Source organism: Melospiza melodia, chromosome 24 (genome assembly GCF_035770615.1).
Source record: "Melospiza melodia melodia isolate bMelMel2 chromosome 24, bMelMel2.pri, whole genome shotgun sequence".
Classification (NCBI taxonomy): Eukaryota; Metazoa; Chordata; class Aves; order Passeriformes; family Passerellidae; genus Melospiza; species Melospiza melodia.
Genome location: NC_086217.1, coordinates 2,425,993 through 2,442,920, shown reverse-complemented (window position 1 = coordinate 2,442,920; position 16,928 = coordinate 2,425,993). Strand labels below are relative to the sequence as shown.

The 16,928-nt window shown below is 42.9% G+C and overlaps 1 protein-coding gene across 15 annotated transcripts in view; it reads left to right on the top strand.

The window, feature by feature from the left end:
- Positions 1–15,224, top strand: part of CACNA1G (calcium voltage-gated channel subunit alpha1 G) — a 149,515-nt gene extending 134,291 nt beyond the window's left edge. For 10 of the 15 annotated variants that reach the window (XM_063175753.1, XM_063175755.1, XM_063175752.1 and 7 more), the window contains 4 exons: positions 723–857; positions 3,852–4,041; positions 6,500–6,669; positions 10,597–15,224. In XM_063175753.1, coding sequence (XP_063031823.1) covers positions 723–857; positions 3,852–4,041; positions 6,500–6,669; positions 10,597–11,451 — 1,350 coding nt within the window. In that variant the 3' untranslated portion in view covers positions 11,452–15,224. The remainder of the gene's footprint in view (positions 1–722; positions 858–3,851; positions 4,042–6,499; positions 6,670–10,596) is intronic. The other 5 variants (XM_063175760.1, XM_063175754.1, XM_063175759.1 and 2 more) reach the window with 3 other exon arrangements.
- Positions 15,225–16,928: the final 1,704 nt, after the last annotated feature.

Genomic DNA, 16,928 nt, shown 5'->3' with positions numbered 1-16,928 from the left:
CTTATAGCCAGCCAAAATGAGCTGAAAGCACCAGAAAGCTGTTTGCTGACCAAAATAAAGTTTTAAGTTTCTCCCTGTGCCCTTTTACCTGTGAGGAAGTGAATTGTGGTCCCACCTGCCTCTTGGGGGGAAGGGGGAGTGGCAGGGGGAAGGGGTCCCTGCAGCCTCCCTGGGGCCCAGAGAAAGGCACGCTCCATACCCCACCCAAAAATATGGCTTTGTTGTTGGGGAGTCTTTGGAGACTCAACAAGTTTATCTTAGAAACCAGGATGGTTATTGGGGGAAACAACTTCGGAGAAATCAGATCTTGGGGAAGCAACTTCAGAAAAATCAGATCTTGAAACCCCTTGTATTTGATCACAGCTAAGAGGATTAATCTCTCTATTATGAGAGCAGTGTTACTTGTGCTTATTCGTGTGGACAGAAGAACCACAAAATACAATGCTAGCATTAGTGTATGGTTTTAAACCCTCTTCTGGATCCTTGGTAAGCACTAAAGTATGAATGTCCCACTCCTTTTTTAATTTCTTCATTATATTTAATTTCTTTAATGTTCTGTCCCTGGTAACAATGTGCATGATGTAGCTCTCCCACTGCAGGGATATTGCTTTGGTGTCTAGAAGTATTTAGATTATGATACTTTTTTTTTTTCTTTGTTTAATTTTCTTTTCCAAAAGATTTGTGTCCTTATGTTTCTTATGTTTAATCATTTCTCCCTTTAGATCCCTCTAGCTGAGATGGAGGCTCTGTCTCTGACGTCAGATATTCTCTCTGAAAAGTCCTGGTCCTTAGCTCTGACGGATGACTCTTTTCCTGATGACATTAACACACACTTACTTAATGCTCTGGAAAGCAATGTACATACACTGGTCACTGTGTAGTCTGATGTTTACAGGGTTCGAAATACTGCTCCCATCTCTCTGCACCTGCCTAATGGCATTTCCAGTTCCAGCCCCTTCCCAAATAGCACCAACCTCTTCCCTGAACAGGATGTTGTCTTTAATGCCATTAGGTCCTGGGTTTGTCACTCTTGTCCACAATCTTGGCTCCTTGCGAGGAGTGAGTGGTTATTTCAATTTTTCTTTTGGTGTCTTATGTACAAACAATGTGTTTTCTAAAAGTAAAATAAGTAGTAAAAATAAAGAGGCTTTGGAAAGCAGCAAGGTTGAAATTTCCTCCCCATCTGAAACAAATCAGTGATGAGCTAATGACCCGTGTCCTCTGCTGAAGGGTCAGCCCCAACACTTGGATTTGGAGTGGATTTTTGTCATTATGAGCACAGGCACCACAAGGCTTTTTGCATGATTGGTGCCTGACCGTTTCTTTTACAAATATCAAACGGGGATCTCTCCAAGATGATACTTGTTTCGCAAATTATTTCTAGCAGCCACTATGCTGAAAGAAAATTTTTAAAATTGACTATTCAGTGTTTTTTTGACTGACATAACCAGTATTTTGAACCCTGCCTTCACCATCTCCTCTTTGAAACATTAGACATTTTTAGCTGTGTAACAGTCAAGTGTTTTTTTTCTGCTGTACAACAGACATAACTCCTTTCTCAAAATTTTAGATCATTCTTGTTTTCTTTGTTGTTGTTCATGTACCTTTGGGTGTTTGTGTTGTTCATAAATTTTCTGCCATATTAGTTGACTGTCATCCTAATTAGCACTTATTTGAGAAAAATTTCTTAAACCGTGACAATATTTCCCATCATGCTTCATGGCATCCTGTGCAAAAGATTTTGTGGACTCCATTTTATTTCTTGTATGAGGCTTTTTGTTTCAAAATTAGTGTGGAGAGTTGAACAGAGGAGAAACCCTCCTAGTTTTGAATCAGATTAGACAACCTTGTTTGACAGCACTACAAAGTCTCAAAGGTACAGTCAGGAAAGACGTTTTTTCTCCGCTCTCCAAAAAAAGGCAAAACTGTGTTGAACAAAGGGTTTTGTGAATTTTTATCCATACCAAAAAGTTTTTGGTCACAACAGTCACCCAAACCACTGAAAAACTGCAAGCTTTCATTGAAATATCTTCTAAATGCAATATTTTTACACTTCATTTAGATGTGGCTTTAGTTGAAAAATATTTGGATTGGGGTTTTTTTGTTTGTTTGGTTGGTTGGCTTGGTTTTTTGGTTTTGTATTGTTTTTGGGTTTGTTTTTTGGTCTGGTTTTTTTTTGGGTTTTTTGGGGTTTTTTTGGTTAAGGAAAACTTGGATTTTATTTTCAGTCAAGCCAAAACAACATGTTTTTCAAAAGTACCACTGAACCAAAAAGTCATGTGCTCCCACTGCTCTGTAGCCTGACCTGGGAAGATCATTTTGCAGCCATTTTCAATGGTTTTCATGAATTTCACTCATGAAATTTGCCCCAAGATCATCCAAAAGAGGAAATAACCCATATTGGATCCAGATGAACCTAACGGTTCGCTGAAGGTTGTATTTGGATGGGATCTCAAATCCAAGTTCTCATGTTCGGATTCAAATGAGTCTGAGTTTGAGATCTCAGGTTTCAGGTCACCTTTTCTGCTGTAACTCAGTGGTGTGACAGCAGAACAGCATGAAGTGGGTAGGAGGGGAAGGCAGGGAGGGACAGAGGGGTTCCCAAATCCAAACTCTCAGCTTTACCAGCACAGGTTTTGCTCTCCTTCCCCAAGCTGTATCAGGAGATTGCAGTCTCCCTTATCTAGTCTGTGTCCAAGATCTATCCAAATCAGCAGTTTCCCAAGGACTGAAACAAATGCTCTGTGGCAGTGCAGACCTGTTTCGTTCATTAAATTTGAAACAGTGATCTCCTTTATTCTTTTTGCAAGTTCCTTTTAATCTCATCCCGTTTCTTGTGCAAATAAATGCCATAATGAAATTTTGTTTTTATGACTGAAGGATAAAATTGGGATCAAAAAAATCTGTGTTGATTCCAGAAAACCTGTAATGCACTGAGTGAAGGGAAATTTTTTCAGAAAATAAGATCTAAAGTTTTCCAAAAATGATCAGCCAAATACTGTACTAGACTACAATGGCACAAACTTCTTCCTGTGTTTTTCACTTGAGACATTTTAACAATTAAATGATTGTTTCATTAGAAATACACCGGGAAGATGACTTTGCTTCCATTTTTGCTAATACTCTCCATGACAGTAACACCCAAGAACATTTGTGGGATGGAGATATTTTCTTATTAAATCAGAGCTGAATCTACTCAATATTGCCTCTGGGGCTGCCCACTCCAAGAGTTTCTTTGGCTGTAAAAAGTCCACAATCAAAATATATACAATAACCCTTGCTTGCATTAGATCCCTTCTAATTAGAGAATGGCTTTCACCCTGAAGCAGTAGGTTTAGATATCCTTTTCAATAAAACAGGTTTAGCTATTCATTATGTGAGAAGAAAATCCAATAAAACTGTGCTGTGAGCCAGAACAGAAAATATTTTTATAAACTAGTTTTTGCATTTGGAGGGGTTCTTTTGTTTGTTTTTCTTTCTTTTATTGTTAAAAGAGGAAACTACTCACCTTTGCAAAAGCCTGTCTTGCTGAGGAGGGCACCTAGAGAGGGTCAGAGTTCTGCCAAGCATGTGACCTTTGCTGACCTTGAGGCATGATGCCTTCTTTGCATATCTCTGAAATAGTCATGGTTTATTCCTACGTTGTGGCTTCCTGTTTCTGTGGTCCATTGTGTGAGAGTTTATTGACAACCCCGACTAAGGGGGACGGCTCCCTCATAGCTCCATTTGTGCCCCCCGTGCATGCCCATCGTGCCATCCTGGTTGCAATGGCTGTCACTCGCGTTTCTGGGTACTTCCCCTCTTTCCCACCCTTCCACGCCTGCCTTCCCTCACGTTTTCGTTCCCCTCAGGCCGCTCTCGGCTCCAGGGACGACGCGCTGACGCTGTCGCCCAGCAAGGACCTGCTGAGCGTGAGGAAGCCCTCGGTGGGACGCACGCACTCCCTGCCCAACGACAGCTACATGTTCCAGCCGCCCTACTCCAGCCCCGGCCCGGCCTCGCTGGGCACCAGGAAGCCAGCACACCACAAGTCCCAGTCAGGTACACCTCCCTCGCCCGCCACAAGAGCAGGACTCTCCAATGGGGCAAGGGCTGTGGCTTCCCACGCTCTTCAGCAGGAAGGAGGAAATTGCCACTGGTTTCCAGTCGTGTGTTTAGACCTGTGGAATGGCTGCCAAAAGTCTCCGCAGCTCGCAAAGACCCTCCACAATTTACAATGCCCCGTCTAAGATAACTCCTTCCCTCAGAATTTTTTGACAATGTGACATTGGCCTGGCTCAACACTGATTGTCTTCTGCCTGGTTCCCTAAGGTTACAGTCCCTACAGCCTGGGCTCCATCTGTCCCACCAGGCCCCAGAGGAGAAATCCCAGTAGAGAAATATTTCCTGCTGTCTGTTTTTTGCAGCAGTACCTTTTCAGAAGCTCTGTCTGGGAACATCTGTGAAAGATGGGAAGAAGGTGTCTCTAAATGCCTGTAAAATGGACATGAATGTGCTGAATTGAGAGACATGTTGGTGTGAGATGAATGGGAAAATGAGAGAGTGTGTAATTGTTCTTCCCAGTGTGCATGGTTGGGATATACATCTTGGAGCTAAATTCAGAGATATTCTTAGGTACAGGGAGGGCTCTCCCTGCCTGCACCTCTGTCCCCATGCTTGCAGCTGCCTCCCAGAACTTGTCTCTGTGCCCCCAGTTCTTCTGCCTGCCAGGGGTTACCTGGGGCTGGGAAGTGAATGGAGCCACCTTTAATTTGTCTGTACATGCCATCATTTTAGAAATTTGTCACCAATAAGACAGTGAAGTTTTTACAAGCATTGCCATTTGAAAGCCTCTAAGCAAAACATAATTTCAGCAATGTTCAGAATGGTAGGAGATTTGAACAGATTAGAAATAAGATGTTGAAATTTGCATAGTAATAAGAATTTGGATGAATAGCTACTGTTGAACAGGAGCAAAAAAAAAAATGTGAGCACAAGGAAGGAAGATGAATCTGGTGTTCTGAGAAATCTCTGCCACAATACACAATTTTCAAGGTCAAGAGTGGTGTTTTGAAGAACCTGTTTGCACATAATGCTAATGGTGCAGCTAAAATCCCATTGAAAGCAATAGCAAATCTCCCATTACCTTCAGCTGAGCTAGGCTTTACAGGTCGTTGTAACAGTCAAGAAATTCCTGCCCATATGAAAGAATCATGTTTGCTGCAGAGGGAATTTCCAGTGCTTCATTGTTGACCTTTAATTGGGATGTATTTGCACTGTCTTGAACAAAAATTACATCAGCAAGGGACTGGGTAATTTATGAGTCCCTTCTTTTTCAAAATTTCACTTCCCAGTTTCAGTTTGGAGAACCTGAATAGCCCTGTCTGACAGCCCTGGCTTTCTGGGGACAGGCATTGCACCCTTGTAAATCCACAGGAACAACTGTTCCACTGAGGTGTATCAGAAATACTTGGAGAGATAAAGCTGATGTCTTATACAACAATAGGCAATTAACCCTTTTGTGTTTTTCTCCTACTGGTGAAATTCCAATCACCTTCAACAGGCCACAGTGCTGGGAGGTGTGTAAGGTCCCCTCATTCTGACATATCACTGTCCTCTTCCATCTACAATGTCACTGCTTTTGAGGGTGGGGGAAGTCACCACCACCTGTTTACAGTTTGTAATATTATAGAGTGCAGTGAAGACAGCAAAAGGTGCCAGGCATCTCTAATAAATCACCACAACCAAGCCACAATATTTCAAGCTGAGAAGGTTTTATTGTCAGAAACACTGGCACTTGCAGGAGGCGTTTGTTTGAATACTCCTTGGTAATGGGGCTGTTGCTCTGGGAAAGATTCCAGGACAAATGAGATTCTCTGGGATGCAGTCCAGATTAAATGAATTGTTTTGAAAAACATTGAGCCTGTGTGTGAGGGGAGCACACAGAGTTTCAAACCTTTTAGAAGTAGTAGCCAGCAACCATGAAGGGTCAGGAAGAGGTTGGAGAGTATGTGTTTCCTTCTTCTGGGAGGCTTTGTAAAACCAGCCTTGAGAGCTGCCCGGTGCTGTTCCCTTTCACTTCATTTCCAGTGTGTGCATGCTGGTTTGGAGATCCCAGCAGTTCAGGCATGGGGACACCTTCAGCCTTTCAAAGTCAGATGTTTGCAGTGCTCAGAAGTGAGGCTGCCTGCGCAGTTATTGGCCCAAAAGCAGAGATGCAGGAATTGCCAGTTCAGATGAACTTGCAGTTCCTTGTCTTCTGCTCTCAACAGGAGCTAGTCCCAGCTGTATCAGGGGTAAATGCCAAGAAAAATGAAATAATAGACAATGCTGGAGTAATTTATTAGCAGATGGGAGGTTTTTTTCCCAGTTCTGGAGAGCCAGTTGCTGAATTCAGTGGTTTCGCCGTGCCCGTCTGATCCAAAGTGCAGCAGAGCAGTTTTCCCAGGGAGGTCACTGGGGTTGGGACACAACCCTTGCATGAACATGTCCCATTTCTGCCTCTTCTCCCCCTTGCAAGGTTCGAAGGCATCGGTGCAGTCGCAGCCGGCAGACACCAGCTCCCTCCTGCAAATCCCAAAGGAACATTTCCACCACGTGAGAGCTCACGAGCACCTGGTGGGGGAGAGCAAGCCCCGGGTCTCCCAGCAGGCACACTCCCCTTCTGCTGAAAGGCTGCTCCGCAGACAGGTAAGCAGAGTTATGGTCATAAACCTGCTGGGCTTTTATATTGATGCATTTCCTGCTTAACCGTACTTTAAATTCAAGGAGGGATTCACAGAGAAACCTCCAGAGAACTGTAATTCTCCCGCAGAAATAACAAAATGGTTGGTGGTTTTTGATCTGAAAGCCATCCAGGAGTCTCCAAAGAACGTGCGTTATGAGTATCATGTCCTTTGGTAACGTGCCTAAATGTTCTCCACATTGTTAGCGCTTTATTTTTTTTAATCCCCTTCATAAATGCAGCCAAATGCTCCTCAGGGGCTTGTTGGGGTTGAGGAACTCATTCTTAACTGCTGTGATTTTTTTGGTGCTTGAAAGGACACAAGGATTGCAGGCTCCATCCCAGGCCAGCCCTCCTCTGACTCCTCTTGTTTTCCAAAAGAGAAGTGTTTCATGGAAATTGGTTATCTCATAAGCATCATGAGATGCATATTAGTTTTACAGTGGGAATTGAAAATTAAAATATTTTTTCATCAACTGTGAGCTTTTAAAAAGTTTGACTTTATGCACAGCAGAACATGTTTTATTTTGTAGCCAGTTTTATCTCTGGTTTTTGCCTGGCATTGATTTAAATCCTGATTCAGTCAAAGATCTAAGGGATCTAATCAAAGATTCCAGTCTGGTTGATTGGAAGCGTAAGTTTAGACTTATCTTTTTTTAGTAAAATACTTAAACTTGTGCTTCACTCTCACATTTTTAAGCATATTTCAATGATTGTGCAGCTGGACCAGGACCAGAAGCACATCTGATTCAAAAACTCTGCTGTATTCAGTATTTCCATGCCTGATTTTACATACACAAAGGGGATCAGTTCTATTTTTTCAAAAGCAATTTCTTTCCTGTATAAAAATATTCCCATTTCTTTCATCTTTTAATCAACATTGACAAATTAGACAGTTGATTCATTAAGCGCTAAAAATGGATGTGAAGTACCAAGGTTAACAATTACATTAGTCTGTAGTACTAAATTGACATAAGAAATTCCTTGCATGTATTCATTTGCATGGGGCTGGCCAGCTATCCCAATCACCACTAATGGGGAAACTAATTGATGTCATGATTCCAGTTCATAACCACTCTCTCTTGCTTTCTAATGAATAACAGACCCATCCTTTTGAAGCAATCTAGCCAGAATGAATTACCATGTTAGCCATCTTCTCCAGTCTAATTTTGTTCACCGCTTTGATGGCTTCCTTTTGTAGACCTTTACATAAGTTTAAGTCAATTTATTGTCCTCCTTTTCTCCCTCTCCCTGCTCCTTCAGTGGCATGAACATGCTCGTGGAGTGACATGTCAGAGAGCAAAGAGTTTTGTGGCAGTGAGCAGATACCGTGCATTGGCAAACCCATGAGGGACTGCCTTGGGCAGGCTCCTGAGCAGCAAGGAGCTCCCAGTCTGGCTAATGAGAGCAGTGAGGTTTTTCTGGTGATATTGCTGTTACTGTTAATAGTAATCTAGATGGCCAGACACTGGGAAACTTGGTCCTTTAAAAGGCAAAATTCCCCTTACAGCCGCAGCACTTCAGCTTGCTCAAGTGCTCTCTACTTGACTCCTTTTTATTGCTACCACTAGTATCTCGCTAGCACATCAAATAGCCCAAACTGGCAAAGCAGTTTGGTTTTCAGTACCCAATTATCCTTATCTTTACATATACTGCATGCAATTCTGATTTGGCTTTTTTTTTTCCTTTTCCTTTTCCTTTTCCTTTTCCTTTTCCTTTTCCTTTTCCTTTTCCATTTCCTTTTCCTTTTCCTTTTCCTCTTCCTCTTCCTTTTCCTTTTCCTTTTCCTTTTCCTTTTCCTTTTCCTTTTCCTTTTCCTTTTCCTTTTCCTTTTCCTTTTCCTTTTCCTTTTCCTTTTCCTTTTCCTTTTCCTTTTCCTTTTTCCTTTTCCTTTTTCCTTTTCCTTTTCCTTTTCTTCTTTCCACTCATGCCCTCTCCTCTCCTGAATCCATAATAGATAAACCTTGTCCATCACATACCTGGTCCTTGCACTTTCCCTGAACATTAAAACCTGTGTGTTTAACCTCCCTTTCCCTCCAGAGTGCTGGAGAGCAAGCACAGCCCCCACAGTAACGTCCAGTTTAGACTCCGGGATGTTTGACAATTAGCGATGCACTTGCAGAGGAAGATGAGTGGATCGGATGCTTTGGGAAAACATTCGCGCTGAGGATTGCGCTCCTCGGCAGTGCATGGCACAAAGGCTTTTCTCCAGAGGAATTCTACCTGAAATTAAACCTATATTGATTTTGTAGTTCCAGGACTCTGTATCAAAGGTGCAGCCCACACCAAGCTGTGGCTGCTACAGGTGTACACCCCTCTGAGATGGCAGAGGGTCCTTTTATTTTTCAAACAAACCACTAAAACCAGTAAAACATTTGTACTGTTACTACTAACAACAACCACAGATGCCTGTATCATAGAGAAAGAAAGAGCTGGTGGTGACTAATACTGTCGTGGTGTGCAACACAGGTTGGTGTGCAAGCAAAAGTAATGACAACAATTACTTTTTGCTTCTGTATTCAACTTCCGTGTGGTCTGTGTCTCTTTTCAGGATATGAACATGATTTCTTCTCCCAAATACTCATTAAAACTACTGGTGCTGAGGAGACCAGAATAACTTCACTCCTGACTGATTAGTTGCCAGCATTATGCTGTGAAATTTTAACTAGAAAGGATTCACCAGCACTGGATGAAATTGTTTGCCATATTAAATATTCTCTGAGCTGTCCCCATTGACAAAGGGAGTGCAATGTGCAGATGCTGCAATAGACTATGGTGTTTCTGTGCACACATGGATGCACTGCAGCTGATGAGAGCTTTGCTGGATAGAGATCATTTGGCTCAAATGATCCTTGTGGGACAATATTTATATAAAGTGTATGATCATTTTGGGGTGATTTGTCACAAAAGTATTCCTTAGCATGAGGAATTTCATCATTTCATCTCCTTACACTTTTCTAAAGGACTGGGACCAAGTGTACACATTTCTTTCAAATTTCCCTGTGAAGATTTTTATCTTTAAGATCATTAAAAAGTCTTCTCAAATGGATACTCTGCCTTTAAGGGCCAGTTAATGTGGTTGATTTATAAAGCCTTTTGACAAGGCCTTTTGACAAGTGAAAAGGCAAAGCCTTCAAAACATGCCCAGGGTTCCTTCTGCCAGTGGGCACTGATGCTGTGTAAGGCTCCAGACAGCCAAGGCAAAATGTGCCTTAGGAAGCCTGAACTTAAGCATCAGAATGAATTGAAATAATTACGGATTATTATTAGTCCAGCTTTGTATTCCAGTGTTTCCAGCTTCTGCCATAAGACGGTGCAGAGCTGTGGCTCCAGCCTAGGGATCAAAGCCAGGGACAGGCTGTTGCCTTGGTGCTGACACACAGCAGAGTTGCTCTGGTGTTGCTGGCTCTGGGGATCCTATTCCAGGCCCTCAGCATCACCTGAGCTAGAGAAGGGAATACACAGGCTCACTTGCACATCTTTCTCTCCTGCTCACACCTGTGCTGCTGAAATTATTGAGGGCTTTGCTGTAGAAATTATTGAGGGCTTTGCTGTAGACCTTCATCCTTTGCATAACAAGAACGTAAGTTTGGGTGGGGGCATTCTGGTTTTGCAGCCCTCCATCCTTAGAGGAGAAAGCTAAAGCTAAAGCTAAACCATTTAGGAAAAGTGAAGGGCTGTCACACAGGGACAAACGCACAGATCCCTGACAATGAGAACTGGCAGAACTCACAACACAGGTTGTTATAGGAGTCAATGGGTCTGTGCTGAGGGATCTCAGCGGAGCTGAGTGCCCTGTAAATGCTGTGCCTTGCCTGTACTAACCTTTGTTTGGTCTGTCTCTCTCACCTGGCAACTCCTCTCCTCCCCAACCCCTCTGCGCTCTGATACAGATGGCTATAAGGAATGACTCTCTGGATAGCAAGGAGAATCTCCACACCGAGGTGAGTGAACTCTCTGACCCAAATGCTCCCACTGTGCCCAAGGAGGAGTCACCAGTGGCTCTGATGCCCTCAGAAGTGAATGAGTTGGCTGCCTGGAGTCGGGCGAGCGTCCATACGCAGCAGCATTCCCACAATCAGTATAATATTTCAAAGCAGGCACCAGCATCCTGTGCTTGTGCAGACTCGTATCAGGAGACCCCTGAAGATTCAGTGGACCAAGAAGTATCTGAAATAAACAGCTCCTTGGAGCCTTTCACTTCAGAAACTTGCACAGTCTCGAGTGCCTGTTTGGAGGGTCAGCCTCTCACACCTAAGAGGAACGTGGGCAATACTGGCAACGTGATACTGAAGGACCTGAAGAAATATCACAGCGTAGACACCCAGGGTCTGCTAAAAAAACCGCCCTCTTGGTTAGATGATCAAAGGAGACATTCAATAGAGATTTGTTCCATAGAAAACAGCCCTCAGCACCATTCCACGTCCAGCTCTTCTGGCTTTATAAGTCAGGTGGTCAGTGAAATGGAATGCTTGCAAGGTACGCGGCAGAAGAAGAAACTGAGCCCTCCTTGTATATCCATAGATCCACCTGATGGGCAGAGTTTGGTACCTAGGGGACCCCACAGCATCTCACCTGCCAGTGGAGATGTTTGCTTGAGGAGGCGTGCTCCGTCCTGTGAGTCCAAGGATTCAGTGGATATAGGGGATTCACTGCTTCCAGACAGTATGTCAGCATCTCCTACCCCAAAGAAAGACTTGTTGACACTTCCTAGCTTTTCCTTTGATCAAACGGAAATGGACCCCTGAGTTACTTTTCTGTTGGTGCCAAATGTCTTCTTCTTCCTTTCATGTAATAGAAAAAAAATCTTAAAAACTCTGTACTCCAAAATGGCACTGGGTAAAAAATTTCCAAAGAAAGATTAAAGAACCAGCTGGTTAAAAGAGTGGTTAACCTATATCACGCTTACTTAAGCATATGTTCTGCTTAGGTAAAAGCAATACAATGTGCAGAATCTATATGTATATTATATTTTATTAAATTAATTGAATCTAGTATCATGGGATGTAGTACATTTTGTGACTAAAGACTCATTTAATTTTCTTCTATTTTATGTATCTCGGAATATTTCTGAGATAAAGTTGGTTTTTACGAATATTTTAACCTAAAAAGTATATATTTATTCCCTTCTCTTTTTGTTTTGTTCTGTTTGGGTTTCATTTTGTTTTGCAAAGCACACAATGTAGCCAATTAGTGCATTACAGAGGAAATGTATCCCACAGTCAGCAGTAAATAAGGATTATTTAATGTAATATATTTTTCCCCTTGAACTTCAATGATATTCTGGGAAAACGTTTGTGTAGTACAGAAAAGCAGTTGCAATTTTTTAACAAAATATTCCAATCTCGCATTAAATTGACATTCAGAGTATGAAAGCAAGTGCTCTGACCCAGGAAGGTCCAACATGCTGATGTCTGAAGATGGTGAAGGCAGAGCCATTTCACAATACAAGATATTGAATTATGAAAGGATCATAGTGGATGTTATAGATCATCCACTGGCAACTCACAAAATCATGTCAATGGTTAATTTTCATGCATTCCTAGGAAACAGACAACAGAGGGCTGTGGTCACTTCCAAGATGTTTTTGCAGTGTCTCCAGGATGGACTTTTTATTTTGCTGAGTTTTAGACCTCCCTCATCCCTCTGTTTTCAGTGGAGCTCCTCCTCTCTGCACTCTGTGGAAAAGAGAGTGAGATCACGTTTAAGACTTGCAGTGGGTGAAATCAGGGCAGACATGGAACAACAATAGGCTTCAGCACATGTCCAATGTTAAGCTCTTGCCTAGAATGCCTGGAGGTTGATCACATTAAAGTAATTCCTGAAAATTAAAATCATATGCTCATGTTCTACTGAATCAAGGCACTTCTGCAAGTTATTTTACAGAAAGTCTGTGGGTACTGAAATGACTGCTGGTTTTCAGTAAAATAGCCAGGTATTTTGCTGTCACTGCTAGAGTTAATTTACATGACCCCAACTGCAATTTTATTTCCAATCCATCAATAGCCTTAAGCAGCAACAGGATGATACAAAGTGGATAAACCCAGAATTCATGTCCTTACTTTATAACATCAGTCATCTCAAAAATTACCTGTTTACTCCTGTGCTAATGTCGTCTACCAAAAGCAATCTGTAAAACTGGACAGCACAGCCTGAAAACCACTCGAGGTCGGCCCCATTCGACACCTCATGACTGATGGAAGCCAGACATTAACTCCACTCCACTTCCATGAAATCACATTAAGATGTAAGCTAAATTAGACTGCAGGCATGCTTTGAAGTGTGCCAATAGTCAGAGGCTTGAAACCAAGTCCACAGATCATGCCAGCAGAGGCAGGAGGAGGATTTGTGCTAATTCTGTCAGTCGGGAGTCCGTAAATTTTGACAACTACCAATCTTTGCAAATCACTACAACATGCTGATGTACAGCCTTTTATCCATTCAGAAATTAGGCTGCTTCCACCACATGTATCTACATTAGCTTGGAGTGTACACACAAGGAGAAGATGCAGTTCATACCCCACGGCCTATGAGAGGCCCTAGGCCCCTTCATTTTCACTTGAGGATGTTTACTCCATAAACAATCCCTACTGATTTACATGTCCACAAGAAATGTAAGGGCTTTCAGCAGGAAGTCAGGCAATCAGTGTATTTGAAGTAGGAGGATTAACATTCTCTACTATTTAGTGCAGTTAGATTAATTCTTGGCTGGGACATTTTTCCCCTCTTCACCACAGGCCCATACAGAGCCCACTCTCTTTGATATGCCAGCCCAAATCCAGAGTTAAGCCTGTCTAAAGCAATGATTTCAAACAAACCTTTCATCAGTTCTTCCCCTAGATCATATTTAAGGAAATAATAAAATTACAGTGCATTAAGCCTGAGAAATGTTCTTAATCCCTTTTTGGTTTTACACCCAATAATGAGCCCTAGCTTTTCCTTTTACATGTGCTAAATAGCTTGGGAAACTAGCTAGGCCACTAAAATTGCCGTCCCTGGTACCTCAATGATTAGGATTGTGTTCACATAGCTGGAATGATACTACTTTTCAGATCCTTCCTTACAAAAAACCCACTGAACATTTTAGCTTGAAATCATGGCACAAAACAGTGATGTGACGTCAATCCAAATGTTCAACTCCAAATGTAACAGAAAGCCTAAAGGCTCTTCTATTTTAATGCTTGGGGTTTTGCCTACTGACAAGGTTTGTGGAAGTAGGAAAAAAGTTTACATCATACATTAATATTCAGTAAAGACTAGCAAATAAAAGATACTCTATGATGATGCTTTCAGGAAAAGAATTACATGTAAAATAGATTGTTTTCTAAACCAGATAAGTTTTTTCTAGATGCCCTTTTGAAAGACAAATGCAAATGTACTGCAGCACATGCAATAATGCTCAAATCATTTTAAATACCTTCGGGAGGGTTTTATAGAATTTGACTTTTTTAAACAAAATGTACAAAATCCACAGGAATTCTGTAGAATGGTTATGTTGATAGAATTTTTTATATTTTTGTAGAAATCTATAGAGAAATTGTTAAAAGTCTGCGCTGCATCTTGGCAACAGAAGCAGCTCTTATCTTCGAGTTTCTTTTCATAACCCTGGAGCCAGGCCTGCTCTGTTCAACGCGCGGAGCGTGGTTTCACGGCCTGCATCCAGGCTGTGTTCGGGAGTCAGCAGCTGAGCTGAAGTTCCACGATACTGCAGTGCTATTTACTGTCCCAGAACTGTACCCACACAAAACACACCCCCCTCTCCCCCCAAAGCTCAGCCCTGCCCATGGTGAAGTAGTTGCATGGCTCTCCAGCTCATTCAAGCACACCAGCACTTTACTACTGTAGATTTACTGTATGCAGATGGGAGGAGGATATTTTGTTATTGCCAATCTGACACAATGGGGGGAAAGAGACTGCAGACGTGTCTGGAAAAACGTAAATTCTGTTCTTGCAGCCCCTAGCACATAGAAGTGATTTTTCCAAACTTGGTTAGAGGTTTGTACTGTAGATATTTTTGGAGGATGACAAAGAACACTGTTTTTGACTTCTGTGGATTGCACTCAGCACTAGGTGTATTCAAGGAGAAAATAAAAAACAAGAAAAAAAAAAAAAAACACCAAAAGCATTACCACTGTAAATTAGGCTATGCCCAGTCTCCCCTTTTCTGCCCCTTTGGCTATAATAACCCATGTACACTATTACACAAGGTGAGTAGAGTAGGTGCAGTACCATAGCAATGTCCATAACAACCTAGTATATATGACAGAACTTTGTATTTAATAGTTAATATATTGTTATACTGTATCAGGTATATGGGCCAAAACAAAGTCTTTTGGTCGGGGCAACAAAAGGTGGTACTCATGGGGAAAATTGGATTTGGATTTGAAAATTGGAAAAAGGATATGATCTTTTTTTTTTTTAAGAAAAAAAAGAAGAAAAAAACAAGTGTAAATCTTTACAACTGACAAAAACAAATGTGTCCTATTAAAAGCTTTTGAAAATAAAAACAATGGTGCATTTCCCTTTTTTTGTTGTTGTTACTGATGATAATCTGTATCACTCCAGGCACTCAAGTCTTTGGTCATGTTTTAATTGTGAACAGTTGGGGAAGGTATCAGATAGCAGCAGCAGCCAGGAGGCTGGAAGGAAGATGGGGAAATGATGGCCCTTGGTGGAGCAGTTTAACGTGTCTGCAAGCAAAGCTGGCCCTGGACGCTGCCCAGGGTGTGCAGAGTGACCAGCACAATGATCAGCTGTGCCCTTGTGGATCCTCTGCCCTGGCAGGAACAGCCCTGTGCAAGGCTTGAGGATGTCAGGACTGCAGCAGAGAGAGCTGCAGTCAATGGGGAGAAAGGACTGAGGAGAAGGGACAGATCTGCTTTGTCTGTGAAGAGGAAGATGCTGGATTTTTCCACTCATTCACATCTTTGGGATTTCCAGCCTGAAATCCAGCAGCGTCTCCTGCTGTCATTTAACTCTTTGCAAAGGAGGAGTTGCTGGGCATGGCACTGCCTGGAGGCTGAAGGGCAGCAGGGGCTCAGAGCTCAGGTACTGCTCAGGTATCACCAGAACATTTCATAGAATGGTTTGAGTTGGGAGGGACCTTAAAGCTCATCCAATCCCACCCTGGATGAGGGTGGGACTGGATGAGGAATGGGCAATGACATCTTCCACTGTCCCAGGCTGCTCCACGCCCTGTCCAACCTGGCCTTGGACACTTCCAGGGATGGGGCAGCTGCAGCTTCTCTGGGTAACCTGTGCCAAGTCCTCCCCACCCTCACAGGGAAGAATTTCTCCCTACTGTCTAATCTAAACCTGCCTTCCTTCTGTTTGAAGCCATTCCCCCTTTTGTCCTGTTGTTACAGGACTTTGTTAAAAGGCTCTTCAGGGGTTTTTAGTGAATGACCTGTGTAGCTCCTGACATGAAATCTCCTCTACCCTGGGGAGCAGCCACTGGAGGCAGGAACCAGACACTGGGCACTCTGCAGCCCTGCTCCTCGCTGCCTGGAATGATCTGAGTTCTCTGCAGCAGGAGAGACCCTAAATTGACACCCAGACCAACTTTGCTGTCTAGAGGATGTTTTGATAAAGTAATCTCTCAGTAGAAAACAGCAGGAAGGATACTAGTCCTTAAACAGAGGAAAAATGTGGATCTGTTCAAAATCCAGTGCAAATCCCCTCCAGGTGAGCTCTGTGATGTGTCTCTGTTGTCCAGGCTGCAGGGCCAACTGCAGCAGGCTGGAACCACTGAAATGCCTTCCCAGCCCCCTGGTCCTGGGGGATTCACAGGGCATCAAGGTAAGCTGGGCTGAGCCAAGGAAGCAGAGCCTCCCACAGGCTCAAGCATTTCACACCTCTCTGCTCTCAGGTGAGTTCAGTTCCCTATGGGCAACAACAAATCCCTCCCTTTCCAACATCGGGGTCCAGAGGAGCTTGTGAGAGGGCTTGTTTCTCTTCTCTGTCTCATGAGTGTTCCTGTATGAAGCTCTCCTGCTGAGTTTTGCTGTGGTTTTTCAAAGGCTTCAACCCAGGCTGGCTGCTTATGGGCGTGCTCTCAATTTCCTGAGCTTGGGCATGGCACTTTGTTATTCCATGGAACCAGGTTGCTTTCTATGTAATGGTAACCGTGCCTAGGGAAGCAGCCCTTCGAACTTAATTTATTTCTTGGTTCAGACAGGTGACCATGTCCTGCTTCAGCACAGCAGTGTCCCACTGTGTGCACACC